General features: G+C 34.6%; 1 protein-coding gene across 1 annotated transcript; it reads left to right on the top strand.

Annotated features, from left to right (window-relative positions):
• Nucleotides 1-761: 761 nt before the first annotated feature.
• LOTGIDRAFT_175148 (hypothetical protein) lies at nt 762-2,224 on the top strand (the record flags this gene model as incomplete). The annotated part of the gene is made up of 2 exons (XM_009055499.1): nt 762-1,175; nt 2,186-2,224. The coding sequence occupies 2 exons, from the start codon at nt 762-764 to the stop codon at nt 2,222-2,224; spliced, it is 453 nt and encodes a 150-aa protein (XP_009053747.1).
• Between the last annotated feature and the right edge of the window lie 21,879 nt (nt 2,225-24,103).

The raw sequence follows: 24,103 nt of genomic DNA, 5'->3' as shown, positions 1-24,103 counted from the left end.
CAATTTTCTTGAGAGGTTAAATGAAAAAGAAATATCTCAATAATACAGTAGCTGTAGACCTCCATAAACTTGATAAAAATCTGTGGTATTTGCACATAATTGACGAGTTTACAAGATTTAGTGCAGGTGCTATTATAAGAAGTAAGACATCTTCGGTATTTGTTGACAATTTTATTAGACTTTGGATCGGTATTCATGGTGCCCCAAAGAGTCTGTTCAGTGATAATGGATGTGAATTCAATAATTCACACGTTAGAGATATGTGTGAAAATTTCAATATGGAATTTAAAACAACTGCTGCTTTTAGCCCTTGGTCCAATGGTTTACTAGAAAGGCACAATCAAACACTTACAAACATTCTACACAAGATACGAGCTGAGAAGAAGTGTTCCTGGAAGCTATGTTTAAGTTGGGCAATAATGGCAAAGAATAGTCTAGTGAATACAAATGGGTTTAGCCCGTATCAGTTAGTTTATGGGAGGAACCCTAATCTACCATCAACAATCATCGATTTTCATCGATCCAACAAATTGTTGGAGACCATATTTCAACTTTAGTCGCTGCGAGAAAGGCATTTATAGCAGAAGAAAGTTCAGAAAAGATTAGACAGGCTATTCGTAAACAAATAAGAAGAACAGAGGGTCGTATTATCACTGGTGATATAGTATTTATAAAAGGCCTGATGCCTCAGAATGGAAAGGTCCAAAGACTGTCATTGGCCAAGATGGAGCAGTTATATTTGTATGAGGTATGAGGGTATAATGGTTAGAGTACATAAGAGTCAACTGAGAATAACTACAGATTCAGAAAGACCAGAAATAGAGAAAACCTCTAACGATACAGAGGTACCAGTAGATGTTAATAAAAATGTTATGGTAGATTCTGATGAGGAAATGCAGATATCGAGAAACAAAGCTTCCATAGAAATAGAAGCAATTCCTGATAATACCAGTGTGGACTTGTCAAGAATAAAAACTGGTAAGACTATTCAATTTAAATATCCAGATTCTGATGAGAATATCACAGCAAAAGTTTTGAGTCGAGCAGGAAAAGTTGGCGGCATATTTTTGGAATTTAGTGGACCAGAAGAACTGATATCTGTAAAACAATCGGTTGATCTAAGTAAGGTGGTGGATCTAAAGTTAAATGATGTGATTAAGATGGAAGAAAATGTTGTGATGACGATAATGGAAAATTGTTAGGACTTCTAACTCGTCATGTTGATGACTTCATTTGGAGTGGGACAGTAAATTTTGAATCTCATGTTATAACAGAAATAAGATTAAAATTTGATATTGGTAAAGAGGACAGTGCTGCTTTTAGATATATTGGAATTGAATTGATTTGAGATGTGATGAAAAAGGAAACATAAACTTAGATCAAAATAATAATGTTGATAATTTGATGCCTATTAAAATCAAAATGAATAGGACATTTCAGAAAGAAGAACTGTTAGATGAGATTGAAAAGACTGCCTTGCTTCTAAAATAGGCCAGCTGATTTGGATTACTCGACAAAGTCGGAAAGATGAAAGATGCTCGTGTTAAAGATGTGAAGTCAACAAGATAGTCAGAAGTGTGAAATCAGATAAGTCAAATCTGTGTTATAAGTATTTCGGTGAAGGACAACTGTCCTTAGTAATATATAGTGATGTCTCTTTGGCTAATCTTACTGACGGAGGAACTCAAGGTGGTCATATTGTGTTATTAGTGAATGCGAATGGTGAATTTTCACCAATATGTTGGAATTCCTCAAAAATTCGACATGTGGTAAGAAGCACTCTTTCTGGTGAAACTTTGGCCATGGCAGATGGAATTGATATTGGTATTTTTGTTTCTACACTATATTCTCAATTACTTTCTAATGGTTGTAATAACAATCAATTACACTTGGTTTGCATTACTGATAACAAGTCATTTATGTGATGCATTTAAATCAACAAAATTTGTATCAGATAAAAGATTAAGGCTTGAAATTACTAGCATTAAAGAAATGATAGTCAATAAAATTGTTAAGGAAATTCTTTGGTGTGAGAATGATAAGATGCTGGCAGATTGTTTAACCAAGAAAGGTGCTTCTCCTTATAAGTTGCTTAAAACATTGGAGGATGGTGTTATACAATTCTAGGTGATTTGTGCCATGGAAATGTACATAAATGTATATGTGTTGAATTTTAATATTCAAGAGTTTTGTGATACCTGATATTACCAACAGAGTAAAGTAATAGAAGAATAAACAAAAACAAAACTAAAAAGTTTTGAGATGGAAAAAGAAAATAGACAGAAAAAAAAGGAATTTTATTTTTTAAATACTTTATAATGAACAAATAAGAAAAATCAAAATATTGAGATTGTTAACTTGGCTGATTGCCAAATATGGACATGGAGCATGTTTGCGTATGAGTGGCCTGAAGCGTGACTGAGTGCATGCGAGAGCGTGAGTTTAGTGGTGGTATATACAGTGGTGTAACCTATTTTCGTGGATATAAGGGTTCAACACCGAATTTCATCAAAGTTAAAAAAACGAATTTTTTTTTTAAGTCTTGGGTGTTTCCTCAGATATTCTACAAAATAATTAAAATTGGTCTATTTCGATTTTCTTTATGAATCCTTCACTTTGACCCATATTTCATGAGCAACCAACTCGGCAACAGCGGCAGAATGCGTCATCTATTTTCGTGTACAATGTTTGATCTATAAATAAGTCGAGAAAAACACGTTGTATGGATACCGGGTGGTATAATTCACTTCTCTTAGTACTTATCTTTAATATCAATTCATTATAACTAGAGACAATTCTTTCAAAGAACCACGATTTAAAAAAAAATAGTGACTGACAAAATAAGATACGTAGCGTGATTTATTGCTAAAAGTCACTGAAACAACATAAGAATATGGTCCACTTTGTGTTCCGTAAAAATTTTCTGCTGACACGGAATCCGCTAGTTTATCACGTGACTTCATTCGTTGGACTATATTCTAGCAGACGATACTTGGAATTCCGATTACCGCTTGGGATTATAAGGAAATTCGGCCAATAAAAAATGGTGACGTTTGGTAATAAGTGAAATCCGCCATTTTGTATTTGTCAAAGTATACATTAATACATTTTACCTTGCTTGAAACTACTGGATTCATTCTACTAGCTGACATTGTAGAGAAAACCCATGTTTATCAAAACAAACTAATGCGGAGGTCGCACAAGGTCGCTCATGTAAATTATTAATCCTTTCCGGAAATCCACGAATAATAGGTTACTCGACTGTAATTTAAATATTTTAATAAATTCTTAAATCATCAACCACTTTTCAATCAAGTTTGAAGAAATTCGGATAAGAAATATGAAAGTGGGCCAATCAATCCATGGGCGTGGTTTCAGGGTGTGTCAGTATTTAATCATCATCCCCAGAACGTCCTTATATGCAGTCTGGACATAGTGCATTTCTGATAGAAGTAGGTTAATAGGTATCTTTAGTTTAACCAACATATCAAACTCCTTAATTCTATCTAGACTGGCATATCACTGGAAAGCTCAGGATCTCAGCATTATGAATCCGAAAGATTTATTGCTCTATCTTTTAGGACATGTGCATTAAAGATGAAAAATCAACTTTCAGTGACACCCATAAAACCAGAACCATGTGTCGGACATCAAATATAAAAACATCAGGTGAAAGCTTTAGTCAATAGTAATTATTACTGTAAATATTAATGGGATCCGAGGTAAAGTTCTTGTGACAGAAGCAAGTTTCTAGAAAATTGCAATATTTTCTTAATGTGACTTTGACACTCATCAAAAGTGATTTAAATTGAAACCATTTTATTAAGTACATTAATAATCTGAAGGGTAGAGTGCAACATTTCCTTTATATGCCTTTGACATCATCAAATGCAGTATTATTTGCAACCATTAAATAAAGACATTAAAAATCTATAGGTGGAAGGGATCTTTATCCGTTAGGGTTTGAGATACAGCACTGTAAAAGTGCAAAGTTGACTATATTTAGACCCTATAAAATCGAAAGTTGTGGTTTGACCCAAAGGTCAATAGATCATGAGAAGGCCAAAGTCACCTTTTATCACCATTGAAAATATGAAAGTCATCAAGTCATGAGATATGAGCCTTCAAACTTCGAAAAAAATCTACCGTATATTGCGAAAAAGCAAAATTCAGAAATCAGGCTTCCAGAGGCTTAATATTTTTTATGTTCATTGATTTGACACTAAAATCATCATAAGCCATAACCTCTGAATAAAATAAGAATTTTGGAAAAATTAAAATGAGGGCCAAACTATCAATTTTTGTTTCTAATGAAAGACACTGCTTTTTAAAGTCATATCATTGTGGGACTTTGCTTTTCGTTAATCGAAAATTATTCTTTTTTTTTTTTTTTCTATTTGACAGAGTACACAGACAAAACAGTACATGGTATGGTCATTTTCGAACTATATTGTACCTATACTCCGCGGTCATTAGATTTTAAATGTATAATGGCACAGTTTTGCTAAACCGGACATGCGCAACTATGACTAACTACGGACAACACTGGAGTGTGTATTTGAGGATGCAAGATTTGCATGCGATTTTCTGCACTGTATTACATAAATGTGACATCATACTATGGCACTTAAGATTATGCAAATTTGCTATATTTTTTGCAAGTTATAATAGCAAACTCTCTTTAGTACTGTACTAAAACGTTTAGTGTGATGTCAATTGATCTGAAATTTATACGGGGAAAAATTGATGTGTTGATCTTGATTTGTTTTCAGAAAGTTTGAGGCACTATCTATCCATTGGTAGTTTCATTTTTCGTTTCTGACTTAACTTCCGGTTTTATAGGCGGTTGAAAATAGCGAAAAATTTCTTTTAACAAGCTCTAGCAGTGACCATATTAATGTTAGAGAAAAAATTCTTACAGAAATGTAATGTAGGCATTCAGAGCTTCCTAACAATATATAACATGCATACCTTACATGCAAATTCAAAACCCCATTCACTTAACATGGTGCAATCATTGTAAATACCCAGTCAACACTTGTTAAATCTAATTAAAATCAAAATTCCAGATGTTCATTTAAAAGATACTCTTTTTTCGTTTTGTTTAATAACGTTTTATGTCCAGTTATGGTAAATAAATAAGCTTTAGGGTGGATTGAACTTATCAATACTGAAAGTTGAGCCTACAGAAGCACATTAAAGGGATACCCCCACTTAATTTACCAACTTTCTTATTTATTAACCGATTTTCATAAAACTTGGAATGTATGTGTATAATCAAATACTAAATTCGACGGAATTATCGAATTTTTGTTCTACGCATGCGCATTACCAACATTCTTATTTCTTGTTCGAATTTCATCAAAATTGGTATGTATGTATATAATCCAATTCTATATTTGATGGAAATATTGAATTTTTGTTTTGCGCATGCACATTACCAACTTTCTTATTACTTATCCGAATTTCACCACACTTGGTATGTATGTGTATAATCCAATTCTAAAATTGATGGAAATATTGAATTTTTGTTGTGCGCATGCGCATTACCAACTTTCTTATTTCTTATCTGGATTTCATTAAATCTTGGTCTTTATTAATTGACAAACATTCTTTTATTCCTAGTCAATATACATTAAACTCTAGGCACTTTTGAATATTTGAATTTAGAGATGCAGAAAAGTATTTACATCATGTAATTGCAATAGACAATCTTCGTATGTACCTGAATGTCGTAACCCGCCCTGCATCAGTACTGTTATTAGAACAGTTCTAGTTTTTTTTTCGATTTTTACACACCTTCCTGAGCTGAGACTACAGTAGTTGCAGCAACCATTCAACATTCACGGACCTTAGATATAGGCGACGATGTGCTTAAATATATTTTGGAACTTCTTTGCAAAACCAGAAGTGCCACAGTTCAATATGTGCAAGAATAGATATTCGGCTCTAGAAGTCGTATTTTTGGGTTGATTTCCTTTGGGTTTGCATTTTTGGAATCTACTGGCAAATTCTGACAGAATAGCACTTTAAAAATTTCAAAATTCGAAAATTTGTCGCAGACATTTTTTTTTAATAAATTTTGCATTTTTTTCAACTTTTTTAATCTGAAATTTTTTCAGCAAAGAAAGATTGCTAAAGTTAACAAAAAGTTACAGTCAAAATTTTTGCATCACTTCCGGTTTAAATGGGAAATCGATTTTAACTTCCGGTTGAATAACTTCCAGTGTTATAAATAAATGTCAACAAAATTTTGCTTATCGTTATTCTACAGCCGATTTTAAAATAAAATCCATTTCGGAAGTGATACTTTGGTCACCATTTTGATTTTACTGAAATGTGTCAAAATCTATTCTGAGATAACGGCTTATCCGATTTAGATGATTTTGGTGTCAAATGAAAGAACACAAAAAATATATAACTTCCAAGAAGCCCGATTTTTTATTTTCGCTTTTGCTTTTTTGCAATTTCCGGTTGACGGCTTATTTCTCAAGAACCTTGACCTTTGATGACATTGACCTTCATTAGATGAAAGGTCATTGACCTTGGCTATCAGCTGATACTTTCATATTTGACCTCCGACATCTACTTCCAGTTTTATGGATGTCCGAAAAGAGCCAAATCCGCAACTTTGGACTGCTCTAGTACGTGACCTAATTAACATAGAAGGTTAATTTTTTCGGATTCTTAATGTGCTTTTGATGCTCTTTCCAGTGATATATAACAATTGTTTTTTAAAGCAAAATTGAAATTCGTGATTTTTTCAAATTTGAGTGTTTTGTTACAATATTTCTGTCCCTTTGAGCTTGGTGTATGTATATCTTATAACTTATTTGATGTAAAACCTTGATATTTGGAACACAACTAGACATTTTGAATATGAATTCACCTATGACAAAAAAATTGATATGGGCGAGGCACATCCGGGTTGAATTACTAATTCTTTACATTTAGGGGCAGGGGCATAACTCGCATAGGATACATTTGTTCAAAAAAGGACATTGCACACAATTACCTCATCCTTTTGGCTTTAGAATTTCCATATTTTCAATTTCTTAAATTGACCTTTGTAGGATTAATGGCCATTGACCTTGGCTATCTATTCATACTTTCATATTTGATGTCCGAAGTAAGCTTCCGGTTTTGTAGCCGTATGAATTTTGAAAGTTTGATGAATGATATCTCGTGACCTTGACATTTGTTGACCTTCCCCTTTAAAAGGTCAAAGGTCATTGACTTTCGCTATTCGCTGATTCTTTCATGTCTGATGTCTACTTCGAGTTTCACAACCTTCCAAAGATAGAAAATATTGTAACTTTAGGCTGTTCTACCACGTGACCTAATTTACCTAGAAGGTTTATTTTTTCAGTCTTTTGCAATTTGCACTCTGTGCCACGTGTGGCTCTAGTTATCTATTTATTAGTATAAGTTTCAGTGACCTAAAAATCAAAAGTGGGTCCACCAGATTTCATAAAAAAAGAAATAACACAAATAAAAAATCAAAAGAATCTGTAAAGAATTGTAGCCTGTAGAGTGAGTACGAGCCAAATGTGAACGGACTGACGACTGCCAAGGTGATTACAATATACGCCCAAAATATATTTGTGGGCATATAAAAAGTGGTTGCCTAGCAATCAAGGGTGGTCACAAATCTGCGTCAAACCGTACAAAGAAATCTAATTTGCGCAAGAAATTGTTGATTTAAACAAACAACCATTCCTCGACACTTGAAAAAGGATAATATTTCGAAAACCGGTTCGTGTCAATTGCGTAAGTTTTTGTTTTACTTGTTATAATTTTTCACATCATTGTTAGCGTTATTTATCACCTAAATATATATTTTTGCATTTTTCATCATAACTTTCATCTTACTTTATATATCCCCAAACCCAGTTTGACTTATTTGCATAATTTCATCCCCACATTTTCACGCTAGCATATAAAGTTTTCTCCTGTTACATCCGCTGTACATTCCCTTTCTAACCTCAAGTTATTTTCATTATGCTCCCCAACTACAACAAACACTGGCAAGAAGCCAGACATAGAAACACTAATCGTCAACCAAACCAATATCACGTACCCTACAACGGCCCTGTCTTCCATCACCCTCTACCACCTACGAATCGCCGACCACCAACCAACCCATCCAGCTATATCCCACCCCATCGCCGACCTACCTAAAACACTTACCAATCAAGAGGTAACCATCGACCTGACCAACAACAGAAACGACTACCAGCCCACCGACGCCAACCAGTCCCCACTCATAAGGAGGAAGAACCCTTTGTGAAAGTGTTCTTCCAAGTTTTGCAGTGCCTCCATCATTTGGCAATCCTTACCCTTCAACAGCAAGGCCAACCAGCATTTACCTTCAAACGCAAAGTCTCTGAGTTGGATAGTTTTATCCGTCCAGCAATGAAAACATCAGCTGTTGACGCGAATATTAGATCCCTCAATCGGACATGGCTCTCTAAGGTTACGCAGGTCCTGATCGACCATTACCAAACCACACTTCAAGAGAAGCTGACCACCAATCATACCAAGTCTTTATCATCACCTGCCGTCGACCACATTGTTTCTCATGCCCTGTCCTGGGCCCGTCGCTCCTATGGGAAATGTCTCACTCCAGCTGTAATCACCAAGTTCTACCAAACAATCAACGAAACAAAAACCAGAGTAACCATATCTCTACCAACTGAAATGGACACTACACCTGCACCATCTAGAGCCACGACGCTGCCGAACCAAACCCCTAAACGAGCCCGAAGTTCACCTACTCCTAGTCCAGCAGACATAGGTAAACCTTCTAACAAACTAACCGCAAACGTGAGTGACAAGCATCGACTTTCTCGATACCACAGTCTTTAAGGGAGATTCCATAGCAGAAACAAATAAACTGGTTATTAAAGTGTATTTCAAAGAAACTGATACTCATCAACTCTTGCACAAGAGCTCCTTTCACCCAAAACATACCTTTTCTGGTATAATTAAGTCACAAGTTTTACGATTTCATCGAATTTGTACAAGATCTTCTGATTTCAACCAAGCCTGTACGATTGTTTTCTCAAAACTGAAAGAGCGTGGGTACTCTAAACGATTTTTACGAAACATAAAAAATTCCACCTTAGCACAGATAGCAGCTAAAAACAGACTTTATGCCGAAGTACCTCCAGGTTTAAGAAGTGCTCCATGTTTGTCCAGTAGATGCAAAACATGTCCCTTTATATCAGAAACTCATTATTTTGTAAGCAACTCTACGAATAAAAGGTACCCGATCCAGGAACATCTAACATGTGAACATTCGAATGTAATATTCATGCAAGAAATGCCCCAAACAATATGTAAGAGAAACTAAGAATAATTTACGAATTCGCTTTAATTCTCATAGGTCAGACATCAAATTAAAGAAAGACAAGTATGTTTCTAATCATTTCAACATCGAGGACCATTCAATAGACGATCTCACCCTAATCCCAATTGAGCGTATAGAAATTGACTTGCCCGAAGATGAAACTACCAAATTCCGTCAATCTCGGGAAGCCCATTGGATTGAGACATTGAATACAGCAAGACCTATAGGACTAAATATTCATCATAATGTAGGCATAGCACCCTTTGTTGTCCCGTTTAATACAACCAGCAATCGAGCAAGCAAGATAGTTCATGCCCACTATGAGAGCCTTCAAGAGAAATTCCCCCCTGTCTATAAGCAGAAAATGATAGTTGCATATTCCAAAAATAAGAACTTAAATGATAATATTGTTCATAGTAAACTAAAAACAATCAGTACATAACAGATACTATACTTCTCTTTTTTCTAATTTCAGGTCAGAATCAGAACAGAAGAAAACCCAATATCAAGACCCTTAATCCTAATTTCTAAATAAAGTGTCTGCTCCACCCTAGGCCTGTACATTTGGGAGAATCAAACCCTCCCTTCCCCGAAATCAAAAACAATTTATTGAAAGAATAACTCAAAAGCTGTTTATCAAAAAAAAGATCTCATGAATATAAGTAGTCACACCAAAATACAATTAAGATAAATCTGTATCCTCTAATGTGTTCACAAATATTTAGTATGAGTTATTGGCCTTGTTCTTGAAAACGCGTTCAATTTTTAGCTCGTAAATACATTAGAGGGCACCATTCTTCACAGATTTGACAAAACTTGGTGTGAGTGTTTGTTATCATCCAAGGATAAACCCTATTGAAAATCAGAAAAATGGAGAGATATTTAGTATGAGTTGTTCTTGTAAAGGCGTTCAATTTTCAGATCGTGAACACTCTAGAGGGCACAATTCTTGACGGATTTTGGCTAATCTTGGTGTGAGTGTTTGTAATTAGCCAAGGATGAACCCTATTGAAAATCTGAAAAATATTTAATATGAGTTATTGACCTTGTTCTTGACACCACATTCACTATTTAGCTCGTTAATACTCTAGAAGGCACAATTCTTGAAGCATTTTGACAACCACAGCCATATACACCCACCACGGCTTACGGCTGGTAAATATTCAAGATTTTGGGGCAAGGGCAATAACTCTGCTTCTAACGGTTGAAAACAGCTCAAATTCGAACTTTATCTTCGTTTTATGAATATGTATACATATACCGCATATCATTTGATTCCATCAAAAAATCAAGTTTTTAGAGCGTTTACAAGCAAATGTTGACCGACGGACCGATGGACGGACAGGTGTCCCAACAATATACGTCCACATAGAGAGGTATGGGCGTGTAAAAATTGTGGTGTGAATTCACAAGGATGAACCCTATTGAAAATTAGAAAAATATTTATTATGAGTTGCCGTTGTTCTTGAAAGCATGTTCAATTTTTAGCGCGTAAACACTTACAGGCTCAATTCTTGCTGGATTTAAACAAAACTAAGTATACTCTGCATAATCCGACATACACTTGGACCGCAAAATTGTCGGATTAGCGAGAGTGTCGAAGTACTTAGAGTTTCGACATTTTTTAACATGTGCCATGTGTTACTATTTATAGGTCAGTGATCCACATTCTACAGACTGCACCTTTCTAATAATAAGACAATTCAGTTGTATACGTTACTATTATTTAATTGTTCATATTTTAAGCTACTGTACATGCGCTTTTTATTGGAATTAATTTTGTCTGCAAACTTTGTTTTAAATTCTTCTTTACGTTTTAAATGCTGCTTATTGTTGTTCGACGTAAACCAAATTTTATAGCTAAATATTTCTGCGAACAGCGTGGCACTTTTTCATAATCTCTAATAATTTGCTGTTTAATATCCAGAGTCACATCAGTACGGGCAAGCTTCGCAGGACAAAAATTGTTAGCTTGAGAATTTTGAAAAAACGCGTAACAAAGAATGGTCAAGTTGCATATTTCTGTTCTATATGGAGTATGAATGATACGAGTACCCATGCCATTTGGTCTAAAGGCAATGACCTTGATCTTTAAGCGAGGTCATTGGCGGTGATTAATCAGCAGTATTTGGTTCAGCGATCTTTTGTTTTCATGTGATTTGATCCGGATTATCAATAAAATAAGCGATTATCTAATTGACGATAAGTGATTAAGATGAGTAGATGTCGAATTATACAGATTTTTCTGAGTGTCGGGACCACTGATTAGTGTCGTAATTCGGAATACACAGAGTGTCGGAGTACTCCAGAGTTTTTTAAACTAGCCTAAGATTGAAATCAATCGGGACCAGAAAATGAGGTCGGATTACGCAGAATGTTGAAATACTCAATGTCGGATATTAGAGAGTACACTATAATATTGTTCAGTATCACCCCAAAAAGTTTAAAGAAGTGGTAATTGTTACTGTACTGCCAATTATTCATATTCAAAATCAATGCTGCCAGTGGGCGTATATTATCTTGCCAGACATACAAATGTCTAGGTGTATGAAAATTCTTTAGTAAAAAACTATATCTGCCAAGTTAGATAACAAAGCAGATGAATTCTGGTTATTAAGTCTGATTTCACAGAGAGAGTATTATTAAGAATAGTAAATGAAAGGGTTTGTCAGCTTTCCTTCTAGGTAAAGGTTTTAGCAGGAGATAGTGAAAATCTCTTTTTCTATATAACATGAAAACTATTTTGCCAGGCTAGTAATATAAGAAGATAAATATATAAATTGTCCCCAATACCAGTCTTCATTATCTTTAAACACTCAAGCCTAACCTGATTTACGATTATTTTAGAATACACTTTCATGAATAACTTGTATTTGTCATGCAATATCCTCATTCAAAAGCTTTTAACCAAAAACAAAGATATCTAACTTGAAATTTGTCAATTTCAAATGATTTAGTAAATTCCTAACAGAATTATAATCTTCTTTATATATATTCCATCAAAAGACTTTTGTGAACTCTGAGTGTCCTTTTTGCTATACTGTACATAAACTACCAGACAAAAGAAACTTTTCACTTTAAGAATAGTTGTAAAAAAAGCCAAAGCTGATACAGGTTTGAACCATTGCAGAAATCAAGGCCTCACACCGCTCGAATTGTTGAAGACTACCTGAACAACAAAAACGTCTTGCCCTGGTATTCATGTTCTCCAGACATGAACCCCCTTGAGTTGTTCCGGGCCAAATAGCAAAACCAAAAGTAACGGGAGGTTGGCCAAAATGAACACACACTACCAATAATAACGCATGTTATAAATAATAGCAAGGTCATAATATTATAAGACAGAATAAATGTATATTTTTGTAGACCTTTTCCTATTTTTTCTACGGATGTAGGCCTAGTGAACTGTTGCATGTCGAAAGGGGGGGGGTTATCGAAATAAAAATGTTTACTGCAAATTGAATCTAATAAAAACTAGAGGAACACGTGGCACAGAATGGGACTTTGCTAATGTGGCAAATTGCAAGAGACCGGAAGTGGCATCAGACATCAGAGATGAAAGTATCAGCGAATAGCCAAAGTCAATGACCTTTAAATTTATTAAAGAGAAGGTCAAAAAAGGTCAAGGTCACAAGATATATGTCATCAAATTTTCAAACTGCATACGGCTCTAAAACCGGAAGCTGTCATTGGACATCAAATATGAAAGTATAGATGGATAACTAAGGTCAATGACCTTTGATCCTACAAAGTTAAGGTCAACAAAGGTCGAGGTGAAAAATTGAAAATATTGAATTTCCAAAAAATGTTCCTTTTTCTGAACTATGAAGCTGAAACATTCAAACTTCAAAGACAAAGTGGCTTAAAAGATGAGGTAATTGTATGCAAAGTTCCATTTCAAACAAATGTATTCTTTGCGAGTTATGCCCCTAGGCAAAAATGACAATTAAAAATGGATGTGCCACACCCACCTAATTTTATTTGGCATATCTTAATTGTTCCAAATTTCAAGGTTCAACATCATACAGGTCAAAAGATATAGGTCAACAAAAGTCAAAGGTCAAAATCGAAAATATCCAAATGTTAAAACCTGTTTCTTTTTTGGAACTATAAAGCTGAAACCGCTGAGCTGAGCCAAAAGGATGAGGTAGTTGTGTGCGAAGTCCCTGTTTGAACAAACGTATCCTATGCAAGTTATGCCCCTGCCCAAAAATGTAAACCATTAATAATTATACCTAGATGTGCCACGCCAACCTCAATTTTTTTGTCATAAGTGAATTCATATTCAAAATGTCTAGTTGAATTCCAAATAGGTCATAAGATATACATACACCAAGCTCAGAGACAAAAATATTGTAAAAAAACCTAAAATTTAAAAAAACAATTGTTATATATCACTGGAAAGAGCATAAGAAGCACATTAGGAAACCCAAAAAATTAACCCTCTAGGTTAATTAGGTCACATGCTAGAGCAGTCCAAAGTTGTTCGGACAACTATAAAACCGGAAGTACATGTCGGAGGTCAACTGTCAAAGTATCAACTGATAGCCAAGGTCAATGACCTTTGACCCTATAAAGGTCAAGATCATCAAAGGTCAAGGTTATGTGGTGTGAGCGTTTAAAGTTTGAAAAAAATTCAACCGGAAGTTGCAAAAAAGCAAAAGCGAAATTGAAAATTCGGGTCCCAATGTTATCTGAGCAATCGATTGTAGAATACATACACATCAAATTTGAGAATTTATAGGACCGGAAGTGGATTGTACTTTCAATTGATTCTCCGTTTAAAACCGGAAGTGAAATATTTGTATGATTTTCACTCTTTGCACTTGTTGAACTGTGGCACTTCCGGTTTGCAAAAATGTTCCAAAATATATTTCATCTTAACAGAAGGTTAAGGAAAGTTGAATGGTTGCTGCAGCTTCTGCAGTCTAGGCTCAGGAAGGTATGTAAATTTCGAAAAAAATAAAAAAACTAGAGCCACTTGCGGCACAGAGTGGGACTTTGCAAATGTAGCAAATTGCAAAAGACCCTGAAAAAATCAACCTTCCACGATAATTAGGTCCAGTGCAAGAACAGTCTAAAGTTGAGAAATGTTCATTTTTTAGAAGATTCTTATACCAGAAGTAGACGTCAGACCTCACAAATGAAAGTATCAGCAGATAGCCAAGGTCAATGACCTTTGATCTTGTAAAGGAGAAGGTCTAAAAAGGTCAAGAGCAAGAGATATACGTCATCAAAATTTCTAATTGCACACAACTATAAAACCGGAAGTTGACATAGGACAGCAAATATAAAAGTATAAATAGATAGCCAATGCCAATGACGTTTGATCCTACAGAGGTCAAGGTCAACAAAGGTCAAGGTCAAAAATTGAAAATTTTGAATTTCCAAAACCTGTTCCTTTTTTTGAACTATGAAGCGGAAACAACCAAAATTCTAAGACAAAGTGGCTCAAAACATGAGGTAAATGTATGCAAAGTTCCATGTTGAACAAATGTATATTTTGCGAGTTATGCTCCTGGCCAAAAATGTCAATAATGAGTAATTAAACCCGGATGTGCCACGCCCACCTCAATTTTTTTTGCATAGGTTAATTGATATTCAAAATGTTCCGAATGTCAAGCTCCCACATCATACAGGTCAAATGATATAGGTCAACAAAAGTCAACAAAGGTCAAAATCAAAAAATAAAAATATCCAAATGTAAAAAACCCGTTCCTTTTTTGGAACTATAAAGCTGAAACAACTGAGCTGTTAACACAAACTGGCCAAAAGGATGAGGTAATTGTGTGCAAAGTCCCTTATTGAACAAACGCATCTTGTGCGAGTTATGCCCCTGTCTGTAAATGTAAACAATTATTAATTCAACCACGCCCACATAAGTATTTTTGTCATAGGTGAATTCATATTCAAAGTGTCTAGTTGTATTCCAAATATCAAGGTTCTACATCAAATAGATCATAAGATATACATACACCAAGCTCAAAAAGTCGCAAATATTGTAAAAAAAAAAAACTCAAATTTGAAAAAATCACGAATTTCAATTTTGCTTTAAAAAAACGATTGTTATATATCTATGTAAAGTACACGAGAAGCACATTAGGAAACCGAAAAAATTTACTCTCCAGGTTAATTAGGTCACGTGCTAGAGCAGTCCAAAGTTGCAAATTTGGCTTTTTATGGATAGCTATAAAACCGGAAGTACATGTCAGAGGTCAAAGTATCAAATGATAGCCAAGGTCAATGACCTTTGACCCTATGAAGGTCAAGGTCATTAAAGGTCAAGGTCACAAGAAATAAGCTTTCAAACTTTGAACAAATTCAATCGGAAATTGCAAAAATGCAAAAGCGAAATTCAAAAAATCTGCTCCCAATGTTTTGTAGACTTTCGGCAGCAGATTACATTGACACCAAAATTACGCAGATTTAGTTTATCCCTAAGGACTTAATTCGATTTTAAGAAAATTAGAAAATCAAGATGGCGGCCAAAGTATCACTTCCGGTCTGGATTTTATATTCTTCGTTTTTTTGTATTAGCATTTACTTACGACCTGCATATATTCCGTTGACCTATTTCATTTACACCGGAAGTTATTCGACCGGAAGTAGATTGTACTTTCAATTGATTCCACCTTCAAAACCGGAAGTGACGTCAAGACTCTGACTGTATCATATCTTTGACTTTATTGATGGCTCTTTGCATTTTAAATTTCAGATCAATCGATGCAAAACAAAAAGTTGCAAAAAAATTGCAAAATTCAATCGAAAAAAGTTTGCGACAAATTTTCGAATTTCGTAATTTTTCAAGTGCTATCTGATCAGAAATTACAGTCAGATTTTAAAAATGAAAACCCAAAGAAAAATGATGCAAAAATATGCCTTCTAGAGCCGATTTTTGACTTTTTGCACATGTTGAACTGTGGTACTTCTGGTTTTGCAAAAATGTTCCAATATATATTTAAGGAACACGTTGCCACTACAGAAGGTCTAGAGAAGTTGAATGGTTGCTGCAACTACTGCAGTCTAAGCTCAGGAAGGTGTGTAAATTTCGAGAAAAAAAAAAAAAAAAAAGAATGGACATTTCGATATAAAACTAGAACTGTTCTAATAACAGTACTGATGCAGGGTGTATAAAAGATAGTCTATTGCAATTACATTGATGTAAATACTTTTCTGCATCTCTAAATTCAAATATCGAAAAGTGCCTTGAGTTTAATGTATATTGACTAGGAATAAAAGAATGTTTGTCAATTAATAAAGACCAAGTTTGATGAAATCCGGATAAATTCAATATTTCTATCAAATTTAGAATTGGATTATACACATACATACCAAGTTTGGTGAAATTCGGATAAGAAATAGGAAATTTGGTAATGCACCTGCGCACAACAAAAATTCAATATTTCCATCAAATTTGGACTTCGATTATACACATGCATACCAAGTTTGATGAAATTCGGATAAGAAATAAGAAATAAGAAAGTTAGTAATGTGCATGCGCACTGCACAAATTCGATATATCCATCAAATTTAGAATTGGATTATGCACATACATACCAAGTTTGGTGAAATTCAGAAAAGAAATAAGAAAGTTGGGAAATTAAGTGGGTGTTTGCCTTTAATGTGCTTCCGTAAGCTCAACTTACAGTATAACACGGTTCAATCCATCCTAGAGCTTATTTATATACCTTAACTGGACACAAAACATATCAAAGAAATACTAGACTGTACTAATAACAGTACTGATGCAGGGCATGTTACGACATTCTGGTACAAAAAAGTTGGTCTATTGCAATTACATTACATTACTTTTCTGCATCTCTAAATGCAAATATCCAAAAGTGCCTGGAGTTGACAAACTTTCTGATAGAAATTGGGGAGAATGGTACTTTAATGGACATGTCAAACTCAGGAATTTTATCTATACTGACATCTCATTAACCAACTTGAATTTGATACCACAATGTTAAACGAATAGACTTTATAAATATGCATGTTACATAGACATGTTGTATATCACTGGAAAGCTCAGAATTTCAGCATTATGAAATCGAAAGAATTATTGCTATATCACTATTAGGCTTCGAGATACAGCACTGCAAAGGTTCAAAATGGGCCATTTTTAAACCCCTATAAAATCGAAAATAGTTGTCTGACCCAAAAGGTCATCAAATATTCAAGGTCACAAATTATCATCATAGTAAATATGAAGGTCACCAAAGGTCAAGGTCATGAGATGTACGCCTTCAAACTTTGAAAAAATATCCGGTCGTACAAAAAAGGTAAATTCGAAAATCAAAATTCTGTCCTCAACCAGTTTTAGATAAACGTTAATTCTATCATTTGACACCAAAATTGTTCAAATCGGCTAATAAATAGCTCCAATATAGCAAGTTTTGCATATTGAGGCATACCAAGATGGCGACCTATATGTTACTTCCGGTACTAATTTTTTTAGTTGTAACACTTTGTATTAGTGACACTAAGCTTATGCATATGTAATTTCTGACATAACTCAATTTCATCGGAAGTGATGCCACCGGAAGTACTAACCTTGAAACATTTTTTGACTATGCAGAATTATTCGCCCATACCGACAGTCTACGTCATAAAAATTTCATATCGATCCGTCAAAAAGCAACCGAAATAGCATTTTTCGATTAATTTTGACAAAAAAAAGTATCAAATGGATTTTGGAAAATCAAATATTTTCAACTGCTATCATATGTCCTTTGTACTAAGAATTATAATAAAGGAAACTCGAGCAAACTCGAACGATAAATACGCCCTCTACAGTCCATTTCTGATTTTTTGCTCACTTCCATTTGCGCAGAACATTTTTGTTTTACATTAAATACGGGAATAGTCACGAGTTAGAAAACGTCATGAAGTCTGTTTTGTTGTACCTATTTCTGGTTCCGAGAAATAAGCTCCCTAGCTGACGAAAAAAAAAATAATCGTTACGAAAACAAAGCAATAAGGGACATTTCGATAACAAAATGGGTCATTGTGGAAGCAAATTTCCACAATAAATAAATTTAGCAGTCATGTACAAACAATTAGGTGAATAAAAACAATGAGATTTCATTACTTCACCATATGGTTGAAAGTTACTATAAATGATATCAGTGCCACCTGTAGCCTGCAGGTTGTTTACTCGTGATGTTAGTGAAGTGAATAGCAGATCGAGCTCCATACATGTCCTACCTGGGGCTTGCATTATATCATATGTGCCAGTTGGCACTTTTAACTTTTACTTTTACAAAAAAAAAAGTATTTGTTTGTATTTTGACACACCAGAATTCACACAACAAAAATAATACTAGATCCGTGGACGGTTGCGATGCAGTGTGTATCCGACCTGACATTGCGGCGAAACGTTGCATTTTAAAGTCATAGTGGGAAATAAAAGCATGTTAACATTCAATAGTAAAAATTCGATATGTATGTAAATTAGGTCACGTTTACAGAGCTCGTCGAAGTTAGAAATCGCTATATTCAATTGGCTGTAGAACCGGAAGTTATCTATGTACAACAAAAGTGAAGATATTATCGGATAGATCTCGTCAGGAGCACCAGATATGAGCCTTAATAGCTTTGACAATTAATGAAAACATAAAACTGGAAATTAAAAAAATGCAAAAGCAAAATTAAAAAATCTGCTCCCACAGTTTTTTGCACAATCAATTGCAGTTTACATAAACATCAGATTTACGCACATCCAATTTTACCCTAAGGCCCCATTTTGAGTTTTATAAAATTTAGTCATATTGAGATGGCGTCTGACCCTATACTTCAAGGTCAAATTTATTCATTCCAAAAAAAAATAAGTCATTGCAAAACAAAGCAGTGCGTTCAAAGAACGCTCGCTCTGTTTTTTTCAGCTGAAATCCGTAGATCAATTGTTTTAGTTGGTGTGGCCTAAAGAACATATATGTTTACATTGTTTGGTGTATGTAATAAATATATTATTATATTGCATTTATATGTTTGGCAATTGCAAGTTATTGCTTGGCTTAATAGACTAAACCTATAACTCAGTCTAGATCAAAAACTCAAAATTTCAACTTCACACCCATTACTAATCTTATCTACACAATAATCATTACAAATTTATCAAAATAAACTGAAAACTGTCGCTTCTGTTGTGTGTCTCTTGGACTACAAAAATAAAGTGACTTAATCTTGAGACATGCCACCATTAATTGCATGTTTTCAAAAGAAATCATGGGTTAAAAGGAGTGTATTACTGATAGTCCTCTATAAAAAAATTGAGTCACACATTTTTCATCTGGGAAATCACAAAGAAGTTTTCTGTTCTAGAAAACAATGGAAAATGAAGGTTTTTAATTAATGTATCAATTGACATTTCTTAGAGATGATTTTCTGTAAACGCACAAAGGATCAACTACATGGTTTTACGTCATGTTGTAATTTACTCAACATAATTTTTCTTTTAAAATACAGTGTACTCTGTGATATCCGACATCTGAGTATTCCAACACTCTGCGCAATCCGACATTATTTTCTGGTCCTGATTGATTTCATTCTTAGGCTAGCTTAAAAAACTTCGGAGTACTCTGACACTCTGTGTATTCTGAACTACGACATTAATCAGTGGTCCCGACACTGATACAAAATCTGTATAATTTGACATCTACTCATCTTAATCACTTATTGTCAATTAGATAATCGCTTACTTTATTGATAATCCGGATCAAATTACATGAAAACAAAAGATCGCTGAACTATATTCGGCTGATTAATCACCGCCAATGACCTCGCTTCAAGATCAAGATCATTGCCTTTAGACCAAATGGCATGGGTACTTGTATCATTCATACTCCATATAGAACAGAAATATGCAACTTGACCATTCTTTGTTACGCGCTTTTTCAAAATTCTCAAGCTAACAATTTTTGTCCTGCGAAGCTTGCCCGTACTGATGTGACTCTGGATATTAAACAGCAAATTATTAGAGATTATGAAAAAGTGCCACGCTGTTCGCAGAAATATTTAGCTATAAAATTTGGTTTACGTCGAACAACAAAATGCAGCATTTTAAAACGTAGAAGAATTTTTAAAAAAGTTTGCCGAAATTATTAATTCCAATAAACATAGGCTTGCGGCAAGTCTCCCAAGCTAATACGCCCACCAGCAGCTTGATAAAGAGCTAAATGTGAACTGTAAAACAAACTCTATATCGTAGCCTGTAGAGTGAGCACGAGCCAAAAAAGTGAAAAAAAAACGCGATATCAGAGTTTTATGCGATATCTCTCAAGAAAATCATCGGATCCTCACAAAATTTAATAGTGCACATCTTCATAATGATATTGACACACATACAAAAGATCAAAAGAATCTATGAGAATTGTAGCATGTAGAGTGAGCACGAGGTAAATGTGAACGGATGCACCAACGCGAAATCAGAGTTTTATGCGATATCTCTGAAGAAAATCATTGGATCATAACCAAATTCAATAGTGCACATCTTCATAATGATATTGACACACATACAAAAGATTAAAAGAATCTATAGAGAATTGTAGAGTGAGGTAAATGTGAACGGATGGACGAACGGACGGACGAACCGGCGGACGGACAGACAGGGGCAACCACAATATACGTCCATACTTACGTGTGGGCGTATAAAAACCGTATGTACAGTAGCCCAAAATATGAACAATTAAATAATAGTAACGTATACAACTGAATTGTCTTTTATTATTGTCTTATTATTACTTAGTGCTTAAACTGTGAAAAGTCATCAACAGCTGTATAGTGTAATTTCAAAATGAGTTGTTTCCCTTTAATAGTATAGCACACAATCAGAAGCTGTTTTGTATGAATAAGAAAAAAAAAAAAATGAAATGAATGGTGTTATACGTCTTAATTTTCTGCACCAAGTGGCCTGATGAAGATGGGAAACGCCATACAGAATGCAATGATTTATGGTCTCATCCAAACAACTAAATACTTTTGTCAGACCCTCTTGCCTGCATCACTGATGATGGGAAACCAGGTTGAAAAATCCGAAGGTAATATCTTAACCAAGGGCGAGCAAGCGTACTAAACTTTTCATACTAACTAAGGAACTTGCACTGCTTACTAGGGTACACAAGGCATACATGTATATGAAAAATGAATTTTTCATTATCTACTGGGTGGGCGAATTTGTAAAAAACTTAAATAGCTTTTGTAGAATTAAAACTACAATATTCTATCAAGATCATAAAAAACAGAAAAGAATACCAGTACCTAAAAAACAACTGACCTATATAATTAGCTTGCGTCCCTACTGAAGTTGCACAAGTAGAACTTATTCTCATGTCTACACTTCCAGACAAGTTTGGAATGTTTGTTTAAAGATAATTCTATTTATATAGAATAATATCTTATATCTACTTAATATATTATACTTTCTTTGAAAATCACATCTCTTCCATAATAATTAAAACTATGTAATATAAAAAAAGTATAATCATTAGCCGCGTTTAGACAGCCATAAAAACTGGCCCACTTGAAGTGAACCGTACTCAGTCCGGACTCCGCCCGGTTGGCCTGTACCGTTTACACAGCACTGTTTTCACTGGGCCAAAATCAAAAGTAGACCTGCTCTCCAGTCAGAGGAGGCAAAAAAACACAAACATACAAAATGGCGCCCGCTATAAACAAAGCTATGATTTTGAAGTTTTTTTTTTAATTTGTCTCGTTTAAAGCGCAAACGATCCTTAAGAATCTCCAAGTTTTTTCATAAATCTTGTGATTATGACTGGCACCTTCCAATTGAACTTGGACGATCTCGTCACCCCAAATAGCGATCAGAGCTCTGGTCTCTCCATCACTCCATGTAGCTCCTCGTTGGGCACAAATTTTAACAGTAAGTCGATCCTTTAATCAAAGTTTAGCCTATTTTGTTTATACCGTGAATAAAGTAACAGGGTCAAGGTCATTATTGCGCATGCGCACAAGCCCCTGCTAAGTGGACCAAGTTGGCTGGCCCAGTGGCGCATTTACACAGCACTAATATTTGAAGGCGCAGATGATGTGATCAAAACCTCTTATTCTTAGCTTGTTGGCAAATAACTTAAAATCACCAATTAAATAACACATATATTAATGACAGTCACCACCACTAGTACTTCTGTAAATCTTGACGGTCCTGAAGTACTATAACCACTTGTACTGATTATCACCATATGTGTCACCAATGGGATTTCTTCAAATATGACAATGACATATATAAGCTGAGAGAGAAAGCAGCCTGTATTTCTCTTAAAAATCTTAACAGTAAGACTACAAGTAATTAGACTGAAGGAGATGGCTGAATAAGAATTTAGGTCACCAGATATAATGAAATGTCAGGTTTATTTGATCAGACCAATATAACTAGTGTTTTAAATGAGAAACATAGGTAACAAATAAAACTAGAGCCACACGTGGCTCAGAGTGGGACTTTGCAAATGTAGCAAATTGCAAAAGACCTGGAAAAATCAACCTTCAACGATAATTAGAGTGCAAGAACAGTCTAAAGTTGAGAAATTTTCATTTTTTAGAAGATTCTAATACCAGAAGTAGATGTCAGACCTCACAAATGAAAGTATCAGCAGATAGCCAAGGTCAATGACCTTTGATCTTGTAAAGGAGAAGGTCTAAAAAGGTAAAGATCAAGAGATATACCGTCATCAAAATTTCAAATTACACACGACTGTAAAACTGGAAGTTGACATAGGACGGCATATATAAAAGTATAAATAGATAGCCAATGCCAATGACGTTTGATCCTACAAAGGTCAGGGTCAACAAAGGTCAAGGTCAAAAATTGAAAATTTTCAATTTCCAAAACCTGTTCCTATTTTTTGAACTATGAAGCGGAAACAACCAAAATTCTAAGACAAAGTGGCTCAAAATATGAGGTAATTGTATGCAAAGTTCCATTTTGAACAAATGTATACTTTGCGAGTTGTGCCCCTGGCCAAAAATGTCAATAATGATTAAATTAACCCAGATGTGCCACGCCCACTTCAATTTTTTTTGCATAGGTTAATTGATATTCAAAATGTTACATTATGTTCCAAATGTCAAGCTCCTACATAATACAGGTCAAAAGATATAGGTTAACAAAAGTCAACAAAGGTCAAAATCGAAAAATGAAAATATCCAAATGTAAAAAACCCGTTCCTTTTTTGGAACTATAAAGCTGAAACAACTGAGCTGTTAACACAAACTGGCCAAAAGGATGAGGCAATTGTGTGCAAAGTCCCTTTTTGAACAAACGCATCTTGTGCGAGTTATGCCCCTGTCTGTAAATGTAAACAATTATTAATTCAACCCGGATGTGCCACGCCCACATAAGTATTTTTGTCATAGGTGAATTCATATTCAAAGTGTCTAGTTGTACTCCAAATATCAAGGTTCTACATCAAATAGATCATAAGCTAAGCTCAAAAAGTCGCAAATATTGTAAAAAAAACTGAAATTGAAAATCACGAATTTCAATTTTGCTTTAAAAAAACGATTGTTATATATCTATGTAAAGTACACAAGAAGCACATTAGGAAACTGAAAAAATTTACTCTCTAGGTTAATTAGGTCACGTGCTAGAGCAGTCCAAAGTTGCGAATTTGGCTCTTTACGGATAGCTTTAAAACCGGAAGTACATATCGGAGGTCAAAGGTCAAAGTATCAAATGATAGCCAAGGTCAATGACCTTCGACCCTGCAAAAGCGAAATTAAAAATTCGGCTCCCAA

This window comes from Lottia gigantea, assembly GCF_000327385.1.
Source record: "Lottia gigantea unplaced genomic scaffold LOTGIsca_246, whole genome shotgun sequence".
NCBI lineage: Eukaryota > Metazoa > Mollusca > Gastropoda > Lottiidae > Lottia > Lottia gigantea.
Note: the sequence above shows the minus strand (reverse complement) of the source record. Positions and strands in the feature narration are given on the sequence as shown.